Source organism: Pollachius pollachius, assembly GCF_949987615.1.
Source record: "Pollachius pollachius genome assembly, chromosome: 2".
NCBI classification, from domain to species: Eukaryota; Metazoa; Chordata; class Actinopteri; order Gadiformes; family Gadidae; genus Pollachius; species Pollachius pollachius.
Genome location: NC_136935.1, coordinates 51,419,899 through 51,430,762, shown reverse-complemented (window position 1 = coordinate 51,430,762; position 10,864 = coordinate 51,419,899). Strand labels below are relative to the sequence as shown.

Below are 10,864 nucleotides of genomic sequence, written 5' to 3'. Positions count from 1 at the left end.
AGGAATGAAGGAGTAAAAACAAAGAAAGGCACAAGTTAGAAGCTACTTCCAGAAACGCTCTTAACATCAGTTTATCACCCCACCACCGACGCTTAACCGTTTAAAAAAATAAATGATTGGTTATTCTTGGCCAGACTCCCGACGAATGATTCCCAGGGATGGTGAGGCCTTCCCACTAGAGGTTTCCCCAGCTGTCAGGAGGAGGGAATTCTTCAACGTCTCCGGATTCGTCGTGCGATTTGTCGCCGAGGTTGAACGTCAGTTTGTATCTCAACCGCACCTTCTCCTGGAAGACAACAGAACGCCAGCGTGCAGTTAGCGGCCGTCAGGTTTGCTGCCTGAGGTTCGCTGGCAGCGGCTCACCACACGAATGAGAAACGAAAAAGCAAATGCCAACTAGATGCACAAGATGAATTTGGAATTAAACAACTTAGTCCGATTCTGGGTAAGACAGGCAAAGGCCAATTCACAGATATCTTGACGTTTCATTCAACGAAATACACATCAGCCAGAATTGAGCAACTGACCAAGTCTGGCTGACCTTTAACACATTTAAACCAATACTAAAATACTAATCGTATATATAGTAGACGTCAGTGTAGTGACAGCGGTCCATAAGGGCGTTGTGGAGCTGAGGAGGCCTGGTGGGTGGGTACCTGCTGGGGGTTGGCCAGCAGCAGGATCTGGGTGATGGCGGCAGGGGGGAGGATGGGGTTGAAGGCCGGGAGGTCGGTCCCAGAGGGAGGCTGGAGCCTCACCTTCATCACCTGTAGTGAGGGGCACACACGCACACGCACACACAGACACACACAGAGTGAGGACCTTTATGGAATTAATTTACATTTAGGGCTTTCAGCAGACCCTTTCATCCAAAGGGACTTACAATAAGTCCATCCCCGGCAGGGAGCTCGTTCCACCACCCGAATTCACGCCTTAACAAAGAGCTTCAGTGAAAGCAGGAAGTAGAATAAATATCACATGATTGTGGTGGTGCCTGGCCCAGGTGGAAATAATGTTCATAACATTACGAACACTGACGCTATTAATAACACGATAGGGAAACCCCTGATGTACTTTCTCTTGGGTTAAGCTAGCAGATGTTTTGTTCCAAAGAGACATTCTCAGAGACACAAAGCAGGCTGAGAAAAAATCTAAGCATACAATCCATACTGGAGTTGTTCCAAAAGTTCTAAGCGCTGCTGAATCAATTTTCTAAAATCCAAAGGATAAAGTGCAGAATAGCTATAGAGACCGCTGGGATGTAGATTCATATCTTAATGAGTGGTGTTTGAGTGCATAACCAGAGTGAGAAACCCAGAACAGAATACACATCCCTGCCTGGTCCCACCAGCTCAGCGTAAGTTCCAACGTTACTTATAGCGTAAGTTTGGTGTTCAGGGTTCGACTAGATTCTGCATAGCCTTATTGTATGTTGTACATCCTGGCACTTAATGTACACACTTATTACACTTATTATATGTAGGTCCTGGCACTTAAAAATAGTACTTAATGGGTTAAAGTAACGTTAAACAAAACACAATCAATATCCTCCCCTGCGGTCTTCTCCTGCTCTTCCTTGTTTACGTCGTGGCTTGGATCACGACTCGTTCCAACTCGTCTGTCATCACGTTGCATCGAGCCAATCCCTCAACAGGCGAGCGCTCAGACCCCGGGGGGCTCACCTTTGGCACGGCCGACTGGAAGCGGATGCTGGAGATGGGCAGAGGGGCGGAGGAGAGCATGGAGATGATCACCACCAGCACGTCCGGCCGCGACCGGGGACAGTCCCGCGCAAAGTGGAACAGGACCCGTAGGCTGTGCTTGTCAAACACCGTCACGGGCAGCAGGCTACCTGGAGGGGCAAGCAGGCAGAGCCTCAGGATGACATTCTAACAGTTTACCCAGGATGGGTAAATGGCAAATACTAAATAGACTGCATTGATGTGGCACTTTCCTAACCAGAGGCCACTCAAAGCGCTTTACGATACAGCCTCACATTCACCCATTCATGGGTGAATGTGAGGCTGTGGAGAGCAGCAAACAATGCATCACATCATTGAAGCATGCCCTCTACAAAGACTTAAAGGACTCGTCCTTCATACAGCAGATCAAGAGGCAACTGCTTGGCTAAAGGACTTTGCATTCGCTAAGAAAATAAATAGCCATTCATGCACACATTCACACACCGACGGCGGAGTCAGCCACGCAGGGCCACAGCCAGCTGGTCAGGAGCAGTCGGGGGGGGGGTGTCTCGCTCAGGGACACCTCGACACTCAGCTAGGAGGAGCCGGGGATTGAACCAGCGACCTTCCGGTTACAAGCCGACCGGCTCTGCCCCCTGAGCCAACGCCGGCCCCTGCAGTGAAGACCGAAGGACGCTGAAGGACTCACTTGGTTTGATGGACTCCAGAGGTACCGCCACGTCCGCTAGAGAGATGGTGCCCGGGGGGTCCCTAGGACAGAGGTCGGGGGGGAGGCTGGAGCTCGGACTGGGAGTGGTGGTCACGGCACTGGGAGCAGGGCCGGAGCTGTGGTGGGACTGGGTCTGGAGGTCTCTCAAGGTGAGTTTGGACTGGGTTTGGGATTTGTCCCTGGGGAGAATACAAACATTATGACCAGGTGTTCAGAGTTCACCTGAACACCTGTGGTCTCTGCATAGCCTCCCCCTCCCAACCCTCTTACGCGCTTATTGTGTGTTTTACGTCCTGGCACTTCAACATAGTACTCAATAATAATAATAATTGATCCGTTTTTTATAGCGCTTTTCTAAATACTCGCAAGACGCTTTACAAATAAGAAAGGAATACATACAGACAGTACAGACAATCACACAAAACGGAAAAAACAAACAACACCACAACAATAGGCAACACATTAAGAGAGCGGGAGAGAGTGGAAGATGGCGGAGGATGATTTGTCAAATGTTGTAGGTGGTCCTGAAGAGATGGGTATCATGATACTTAGCATCATGCAGCATCTTATCCTAGCTATCTCCATCTCTATGTATACGGGGAGCGGGTTAACCTAGTGATGGTTAGTGCTTGGCTCTTGTTCCTATGAACATCCTCACTGTACCGACAGAGATATAGTGTTGTTTCTCTTTCTTCTTATTGTAAGTCGCTCTGGACGGGACGCTCTGGTGGCTCACCATTTGACCTGCTGGCTCTCCGGGGGAAGGGACTGCTGCAGCAGGCTCTTGCCCAGGACGTCCAGCCCGTCCAGGGGCCTGGGCGAGGCGGCGGGGGCCTCTGGCGCCGGGTGGGGTGCGGGGAGACAGGAGAGGGTCACGGCGGGCAGCAGCAGCGCCCCCTGGGGGACTGGGGCCGCGGGCTCGGCCCCGTCACACGACTGCAGAGACACACCATACACATTTACATTTAGTTAATAAGCAGGTTTAACTAAATGTTAAACATATTTATACTTACAATAAGTATGTTTGTCAGAAGAAGGAGACACGTTAATACATCGCTGTCGGTACAGTACGGATGTTCATAGAACCAAGTGCCAAGCACTAACCATCACTAGGTTTAACCCGTTACTCGTACACAACACAGATAGCTTGGATAAGGCGATACCCAATGCTAAGTACTGGTTTTAAATGCAAGTTTAAAGGCACCTACTGTGAACCCAAATAAAATGTTTTTTGTGATTCATTTTACAGCAGCGTTCCACAAGCTGAGAGAGGTCGTTCATCTAGAAACATGCTGCATTACAGGTAAACATGACCTATGACCTGACAATTGTGCGGGTAACCCCTCCCCATGTACAACAATGATAGCTCCACCAGCTACAGCCTGTACGATATGGCCGAAGGGGGGGTTTTGAACATGTGTTTATTGTTGTTTGAACCTACCTGGAACGTGTTGTAGTCTCCTAACTGAGAGCCGGAGAAGGAGTTTGACGTTGCCTCGTTGAGACCTAGAGAAGCCATCAGAACAGTTAACAGTGATGCTAATGAGGGGAGAAGCAGGGTCAGGTTTCAGTAGCTGGGAAGCGAGCCAGGGTAGTGAACCAACAGGTTAGTGTCCTCGCACGTTTGTCAGCTTTATTCAGCTGCATGTTCTGGAAGTGATTAGCATAGCTTCAAACAACCTTCACTTCAAACATTGGGAATGAAAGTGGAGACAAGGGGGCTTTGAGAGAGGCTAAGAACTGAAAGACGTCTTCTATTGTACAAACATTGCTTGTTAAGGGGGTGATAATATGCCACCAGGCGTAAGTGTGATTAGCCGTGACAAGCCGTTTGAAAATTGGCCTTTTCCAGCGCCCACAAGTGCACCTAGATGTACGCTGCATAGATCAGTCTACCAGCCTACCCAGTGGACTGTAGCAAACGTTGCTGATCTATCCGTCAACCATCTGCGTGGACACGGCCACTGGTGATGTCACTAGGTCACAGGGAGGGACGATTTTCAAACTGCTTGTAACGGCTGACACCCACACCTGGTGGGGTAATATCACCCCCCTGATTGAATATTCCTCTCACCGAGGGACATGAGCTCGTCGTCCAGCAGGCTGAGGGCGGGGTCCAGTGTGGGGGCGGACAGTCCTGTGAGGTCTAGGAGGGCATTACCACTGCTGCCTGTTTGGACCCAGAACACGCTCTCATCAAATCCTCTGCCTTTGAAGAAACGACTCAGCCATCGTCGTAAAAGTGTGTGCCAAGAACAGGTCAACTAATGAGACATTCAGATAAAATAATTAAATTAAATTGTATTAGTACGGCGCTTGATCGCAGGTACAGTCTCAAAGGGCTTAACAGGCTGTGTGTTTATGACCCCCCTCACCCTCCGACCCTAGCCCCCCAGAGGGCAAGAAAAAACTCCCTTAATTAGCAAGGAAGAAATCTAGTGAAGGAGTGCAGATTGGGGGATCCCTCCTTCCTGGGAGGTTCAGGAGAGTGAAGATAAGAGTGAAGACAGAAAGAACACCCCCACACATGGACCCACCTGGGAGTGAGCGTGGTGCGGTGTTCTCGCCGTTCATCTCCTCTCCCTTGACCAGCTGTCGGTACAGGTTGATGACCTGCGTCAGGCTGTCGTTGGCCTGCAGGATCTCAGCTGTAACACAGGCCATTGCAATCATCCTTTGATTGTTTTACTACCAATATCATTTACAAAGCACTAAATTGTGTCCTATTTCCCACCTGTAAGAGGATACAGATCTCACAAGGCATGTATTCCCGTACATGCTGGCACGTTGTCAGTTTGAGTCTAAACACAATTCTTGACACTAATCAAAGAGCTTCGATTGTAATGTGAATCTGGAGACTAATCACTACGCAATCAGATCTATTAGCGAGGGAGTCTGATAGAATTATGCTCCTCCATCATCATTGCTATTGTGCATTACCTACTATTGTACAGTAGTCTGGGTATACCCATGCGGCCTTGCGCGCGATTTTATTTCGCGCTGCCAGGCAGCCTGGATCCCATGGATACGAGTTTCGCCTGAGATAGGGAACCAATCACAGAACGGGGAGGGACGGCAAAACGATGGCGACGTCTATGCGACACACCGAAGCTTGTAGTTTACGGATCCAAAATGGCAGCAGACGCGTTACCTTTCGATGAAGCCTTAGTGTTCTACTAAGTAGCCTAGTTTAGAACGCAAGTTTATTTTGAAAAAAGAGCAACTTTTTTTTTTTTTTTTTTTTAATGTGTGGTTTCCAGACCTCATCTCAATGTAGATTGAGATGAGGTCTGGCATCAGCCAGGCTAATTGTACAGTCCACTGTCTGAACCCTCTAACACCATCACAGCAGTCATCATTCCTCTCACCTAAGGCCTCATCGTTGTCCTCCGTGTCACTAGCGAGACGAAACAACGTGGGCCTCATCTTTTCACAGCGGTTATAAAGATCCTGCAAAAAAGAGAGCCATTATTTTGTGGACATATCACAATTTAAAATGTAAATTATTTTTATTTAATTTTAATTTAATTGTATTTAATCTTTTAAATTAATTTTTTTTCATTTAAATAATTTTGTTTGGAGGAGAAACAGCTACTTGCGGCAGAACATGTTCAGCCTGTTTCACGGTTGGCAGGTGAAGTAAGTAGGCGTAGCATAAACTGGCTGTGATTTGATAGGCAGGTTGGCGCCTGTGGAGGCTGTGATTGGCTGTACCTTAACGAGCTCCTGCTGGCTGTGATTGGCTGTACCTTAACGAGCTCCTGCTGGCTGTGATTGGCTGTACCTTAATGAGCCCCTGCTGGCTGTGATTGGCTGTACCTTAATGAGCCCCTGCTGGCTGTGATTGGCTGTACCTTAACAAGCTCCTGCTGGCTGTGATTGGCTGTACCTTAATGAGCCCCTGCTGGCTGTGATTGGCTGTACCTTAACGAGCCCCTGCTGGCTGTGACTGGCTGTACCTTAACGAGCTCCTGCTGGCTGTGATTGGCTGTACCTTAACGAGCCCCTGCTGGCTGTGATTGGCTGTACCTTAACGAGCCCCTGCTGGCTGTGATTGGCTGTACCTTAACGAGCCCCTGCTGGCTGTGATTGGCTGTACCTTAACGAGCCCCTGCTGGCTGTGGGAGAAGCGGTCCTTGCTGTAGTTCTCCAGGAGCTGCCCCAGCAGGCTCACGCTCTCCTTCACCTCCTGGATGGCGTTCAGACGCTTGGACACCTTCTCTGTGCGTTTCTGGTCCTGAACGGGAATTAACAACAATATTGTTACAAAAGAACAAAGACTGGGAACTAAACACCAAAAACAATGCAAATGATCAGGGAAGAACTGGCCCGAAAATTATGAATGTTTTATTTATTCACAGCAGAAATGTTTAAGGTCCAAATGCAAGTTATTTTGTCGCTGTACATGTGCCTTGTATTTTCAATTCACCACTTTTCCTTTTCCATCAATTAATTGTTTGTCGTTCTACCACATGACGCCGGCCCACCCATCACGCTTATAGCCACCGGGAAAGAGGGTTCCCCTTCCTTAAACCCCCCCCACGCCCGCCTCAGTGCCAAGCGTCAGGGGGTTCCTGTGAGATCCCAGCAGAGATATCTTCAGCTCACAATGACCGTGACTCACCTCCTGCACCATCTCGTTGATGAGCTTATTGGCCGCCCTCAGGTCCTCAGGGTGAGAGCTGTTGAGCAGGCGGGACAGCATCTACACAAACAGGAAGAGGAAGGAGGACGGGGCACTCAACGCAGACCGTGACTTCCTCCAGGCTCCTATTGTTACCTCGGTTCAATCAAGGTTCGTGGGCGGCATGTGGCTCAGGGGGAGGTAGACCGGGTTGGCTGGAGAACGTAAGGTTGCTGGTTCGACCCCCGGCTCGTCCTAGCGGAGTGTCGAGGTGTCCCTGAGCGAGACGCCTCACCCTGACTGCTCCTGACGAGCTGGCTGTCGTCTTGTGTGTATGTGTGTATGAATGGGTGAATGTTAGGCCTTAATTGTAAAGTGCTTGAGAGGCCACTGGTTAGAAAAGCGCTGTCTAAATGCAGTTCATTCACCAGTTAAGGTTTACCTCCAGGTAACGACAGACGTCTGAGCCTTACCTTGGACTTCTCCTCGTCCTCGAACACGGCGCTGGTGGCTCGGGGTGGGGGGAGGGCCGTGTCGTGAGGAAGCACCGGGTCCTGCTTCACAATACCTGGAACAATGGATTTCACGTTAAGAGCGTGCTTCACAATACCTGGAAGATCACAATGGATTTCAACTTAAGAGCGCACCTGTCAACACTGGCACGTTATTTACACAGCCGGAGAATGAGGTTAACTGTTCTGTTAAACAGCACTTTGGAAGATATATTACAAAAGAGAAGAGCACCAACAGAAAATGGGGACTACTGGGGCCAATTTCCTAAATCGATTCGATTTCGATTCATAAGGTTCTCAATTGATTAATCACGATTCGATTCAATCTGGTCTTAAATAATGAAAATGGCTCAACTGTGTTACAAAATACAAATGTACTTTATTTTTTCTCTTCACCTTAAACAACAGGTTTTAAGTGCAAACTTGTAAATTGGACAGTTTAAACTTGAGCTGTAAACAAAACTGTCTCAAGTCTCAAAAGTGCAATTTTGAAATTAGAAAGGAATTGCAAGTGAACTACAACATTCCATCACTGCAAATTGCATTAAGGCATTGTTTATTAGAGTGCAAAAATAATAATAATGGTAACAAAAAATATAATTTTCTTTTTTTTAAAAAAGCGATCTCATACCCTATGAATCGATATTGCAAAATTATAATGAAATCAATCCAAAATCGATTAAATCGGTTTTTTTACCCAGCCCTAGTGACTACTGTTAACCATTACATAAATACTATGTGCTGAGATGGAGTACGATTGTCAAATATATTGAGTCTACAATACAAAAAGCTCATGGACATATCACGTATGTCACTCTATCACCTACACTCACACGTATCACCTACATTATCAATGCCACATTGGTGGCATTGATAATCTCCCCGCGGACCTGAACTCAGAGAGAGACGTTGACCTCGGCTGGATGAAAGTGGTACATTCATACATCTAGGTTCTGCGTTCTACACCTTCAGGTAGACCCACCCTGTTTCTTCAGCATCTGATAGGCGTCTGCTATCTTTGTCTCCTCGGGCAGGCCCAGGGTCCAGCTGAACATCACCTCCAGAACCTTCTTCTTCACAGGTTCCGGGGCTCTGGAGCCCAAGTACTGCACCGCAGGGATTCAAAAGGGTTGCGTCACAGTCACACTTCTCTGCATGTCAGCAGATTTCACACTTGTCAGCTTGCTTGCAAAAGAGGAAGCCATGAGCATTACCTTAGGTGAAACCACTTTAATGAGTTCATTCAGGAAGCGAAACTTTGCCACTTCGGTGTGAAACCGTTTCCCGCAGTTCTTCATGCACGTCTCGAGAAGCTGGGGGAAAGAAACGCACACGCTCGGCAAAACACGATACCCCATGCTCCATTCATTTTGCAGCAGCTTTTGACTGGAACACCACTCAAGAAACCCTCAAACGTACAGCTTTTGTATAATAGTCTGCGTTTAAGCAGAAACTTTACAATATATATGTAGACCCCTCCTGCTCTTGTTGATTCCCCAGTTTCTCACTTGCATACCACCTTCACACACAATATAACATTGACACTTAATTTATTTTTTTCCACCCAGACACACGAATCTGCTCACACACGCACGCACACATGCAGGCACACGCACATCCCTTCATTTCGGTATTTGTAATTTGTTATTTGTATCTGTACTCCTCTTTGGGCCTCTTGGACCAGATCAACAAAGAGAATAAGAAACTGTTCTTAATTGTTTTTTATCCGGAAAAATAAAGGTTACAACATACAAGGCTTGTTCATGGAGTTCCTATGAACAAGCCTGTCTTTAACAAAGCGCCCCTACCGTGAGCGCCTGCAAGGCCTCCCACTCCTGAGGAGACTGGATCTTGTGGGCCAGCAGTCGGGTGGCCAGCTGTGGTCTGATGATACATTAGAACACATGTTTGGCTGTTACTTAGCCCGGTGAACACTAGTACGCACATACAGTATCTACCATGCACTCCAACTGAAGCAATGGCACAATACAATTAATCCTAGCAGAACACCGTAGTAGACAAGTATAGTTTGTGGATTGTTGTTTAAATCAGGGTTTGAAATGTAAACCAAGAACATAGGTAGGTTCATACATGTATGAATAGCCATTATTAACTCGGTACGAGTTGAACAAGACCTACCCTTCTGTTTCGTTGTTGAGTAGGTCCCAAAACGCTTTGATACTTTCCAAGTCATTCTCTTTATTCATTGGATTCGTGGCCTTATCTAATTAAAGACAAGGAAACAACGATTGGCGTCATTCTTTGGGCCATGTTTTGATTGTATGGTTGCTTTGTTGCAATGAGCAATACTGGCCAGCATCAGTAATGTACAATGTGTTCAATTAGTCACAGTTTCTTTCAGTTTGAGTGTCATAAACAGCAGCACTATTATGTACTTATCACCAATCAACTTTGCGGTCAGGAGAATCAAAGCTAGCAGCGAATCCTCGATGTGTGACCGCTTGCGTTTGAGTAACGATCCCTACAGAGCTGTCTAACAAAACGGCGACTTATATCCAGAATGACTCCATGGAGCACACAGGGTGATGAAGGTGAAAGTCAGTCCAGGTGTCAGTCATTCAGGTGTCAGTCAGTCAAGGTATCAGTCAGTCCAGGTGTAGATCAGTCGGTCCAGGTGTCAGTCGGTCCAGGGGTCAGTCGGTCCAGGTGTCAGTCGGTCCAGGGGTCAGTCGGTCCAGGTGTCAGTCGGTCCAGGGGTCAGTCGGTCCAGGGGTCAGTCGGTCCAGTTGTCAGTCGGTCCAGGTGTCAGTCGGTCCAGGGGTCAGTCGGTCCAGGTGTCAGTCGGTCCAGGGGTCAGTCGGTCCAGGGGTCAGTCGGTCCAGTTGTCAGTCGGTCCAGGTGTCAGTCGGTCCAGGGGTCAGTCGGTCCAGGTGTCAGTCGGTCCAGGTGTCAGTCGGTCCAGGTGTCAGATGATGTCTGTCCACTCTGGGCTTGATATCATTTCCCCTCGACTCGTCTGTCCGCTCTCGAGAGTTTAAACATGATCTTAGCGGAAATTAATAAACGCTCAATAAGAATACAGCTGTACAGAACATAGCGGACAGGGTGTTGGTACCGAGGTGATGGTGAACGTGGTGTGTGATGACTTACTGATAAGCGACTCCAAGCTCGCCTCATCCGGAGGCGCCGCCATGTTTCGGTGATTTCAGAGTATCGCGGATCCTCTCGCGATACTTCGTCTCCTATCAGAACGTCATTAGGCCCGTACCCCCTACTGGCCGGGACGGGCTTCTCGCGATACCTTCGTCTCCTATCAGAACGCCGTTCGGCCCTCTAGCGACCGGGACGGGAACCG

General features: G+C 48.1%; 2 protein-coding genes across 2 annotated transcripts in view; both read right to left on the bottom strand.

Moving 5' to 3' along the window:
• Window positions 1-67, bottom strand: part of ntan1 (N-terminal asparagine amidase) — a gene marked incomplete at its 5' end in the record, with an annotated part of 4,539 nt that extends 4,472 nt beyond the window's left edge. Inside the window, one exon of the mRNA XM_079730400.1 lies at window positions 31-67. Within this exon, the coding sequence (XP_079586526.1) occupies window positions 31-67 (37 nt within the window). The remainder of the gene's footprint in view (window positions 1-30) is intronic.
• LOC307070919 (ADP-ribosylation factor-binding protein GGA1-like) lies at window positions 7-10,831 on the bottom strand. Its single transcript, XM_079729682.1, has 17 exons — window positions 10,660-10,831; window positions 9,688-9,772; window positions 9,357-9,432; window positions 8,763-8,861; window positions 8,531-8,654; window positions 7,510-7,604; window positions 7,037-7,117; window positions 6,512-6,649; window positions 5,781-5,862; window positions 4,950-5,060; window positions 4,487-4,582; window positions 3,854-3,918; window positions 3,149-3,348; window positions 2,392-2,591; window positions 1,683-1,852; window positions 657-767; window positions 7-286 (listed from the first exon to the last, which is right to left on the bottom strand). The coding sequence occupies exons 1-17, from the start codon at window positions 10,700-10,702 to the stop codon at window positions 176-178; spliced, it is 1,887 nt and encodes a 628-aa protein (XP_079585808.1). The 5' UTR covers window positions 10,703-10,831; the 3' UTR covers window positions 7-175.
• Between the last annotated feature and the right edge of the window lie 33 nt (window positions 10,832-10,864).

Excerpts from the sequence above, each read along its gene's own strand:
- LOC307070919 (XM_079729682.1), bottom strand. The coding sequence starts at position 10,702 with ATGGCGGCGCCTCCGGATGAGGCGAGCTTGGAGTCGCTTATCA. Across the intron at positions 6,650-7,036 it reads TCAACGAGATGGTGCAGGAG|GACCAGAAACGCACAGAGAA; the intron begins GTGAGTCACGGT and ends ATTCCCGTTCAG. Across the intron at positions 3,919-4,486 it reads CGACGAGCTCATGTCCCTCG|GTCTCAACGAGGCAACGTCA; the intron begins GTGAGAGGAATA and ends TGGCTTCTCTAG.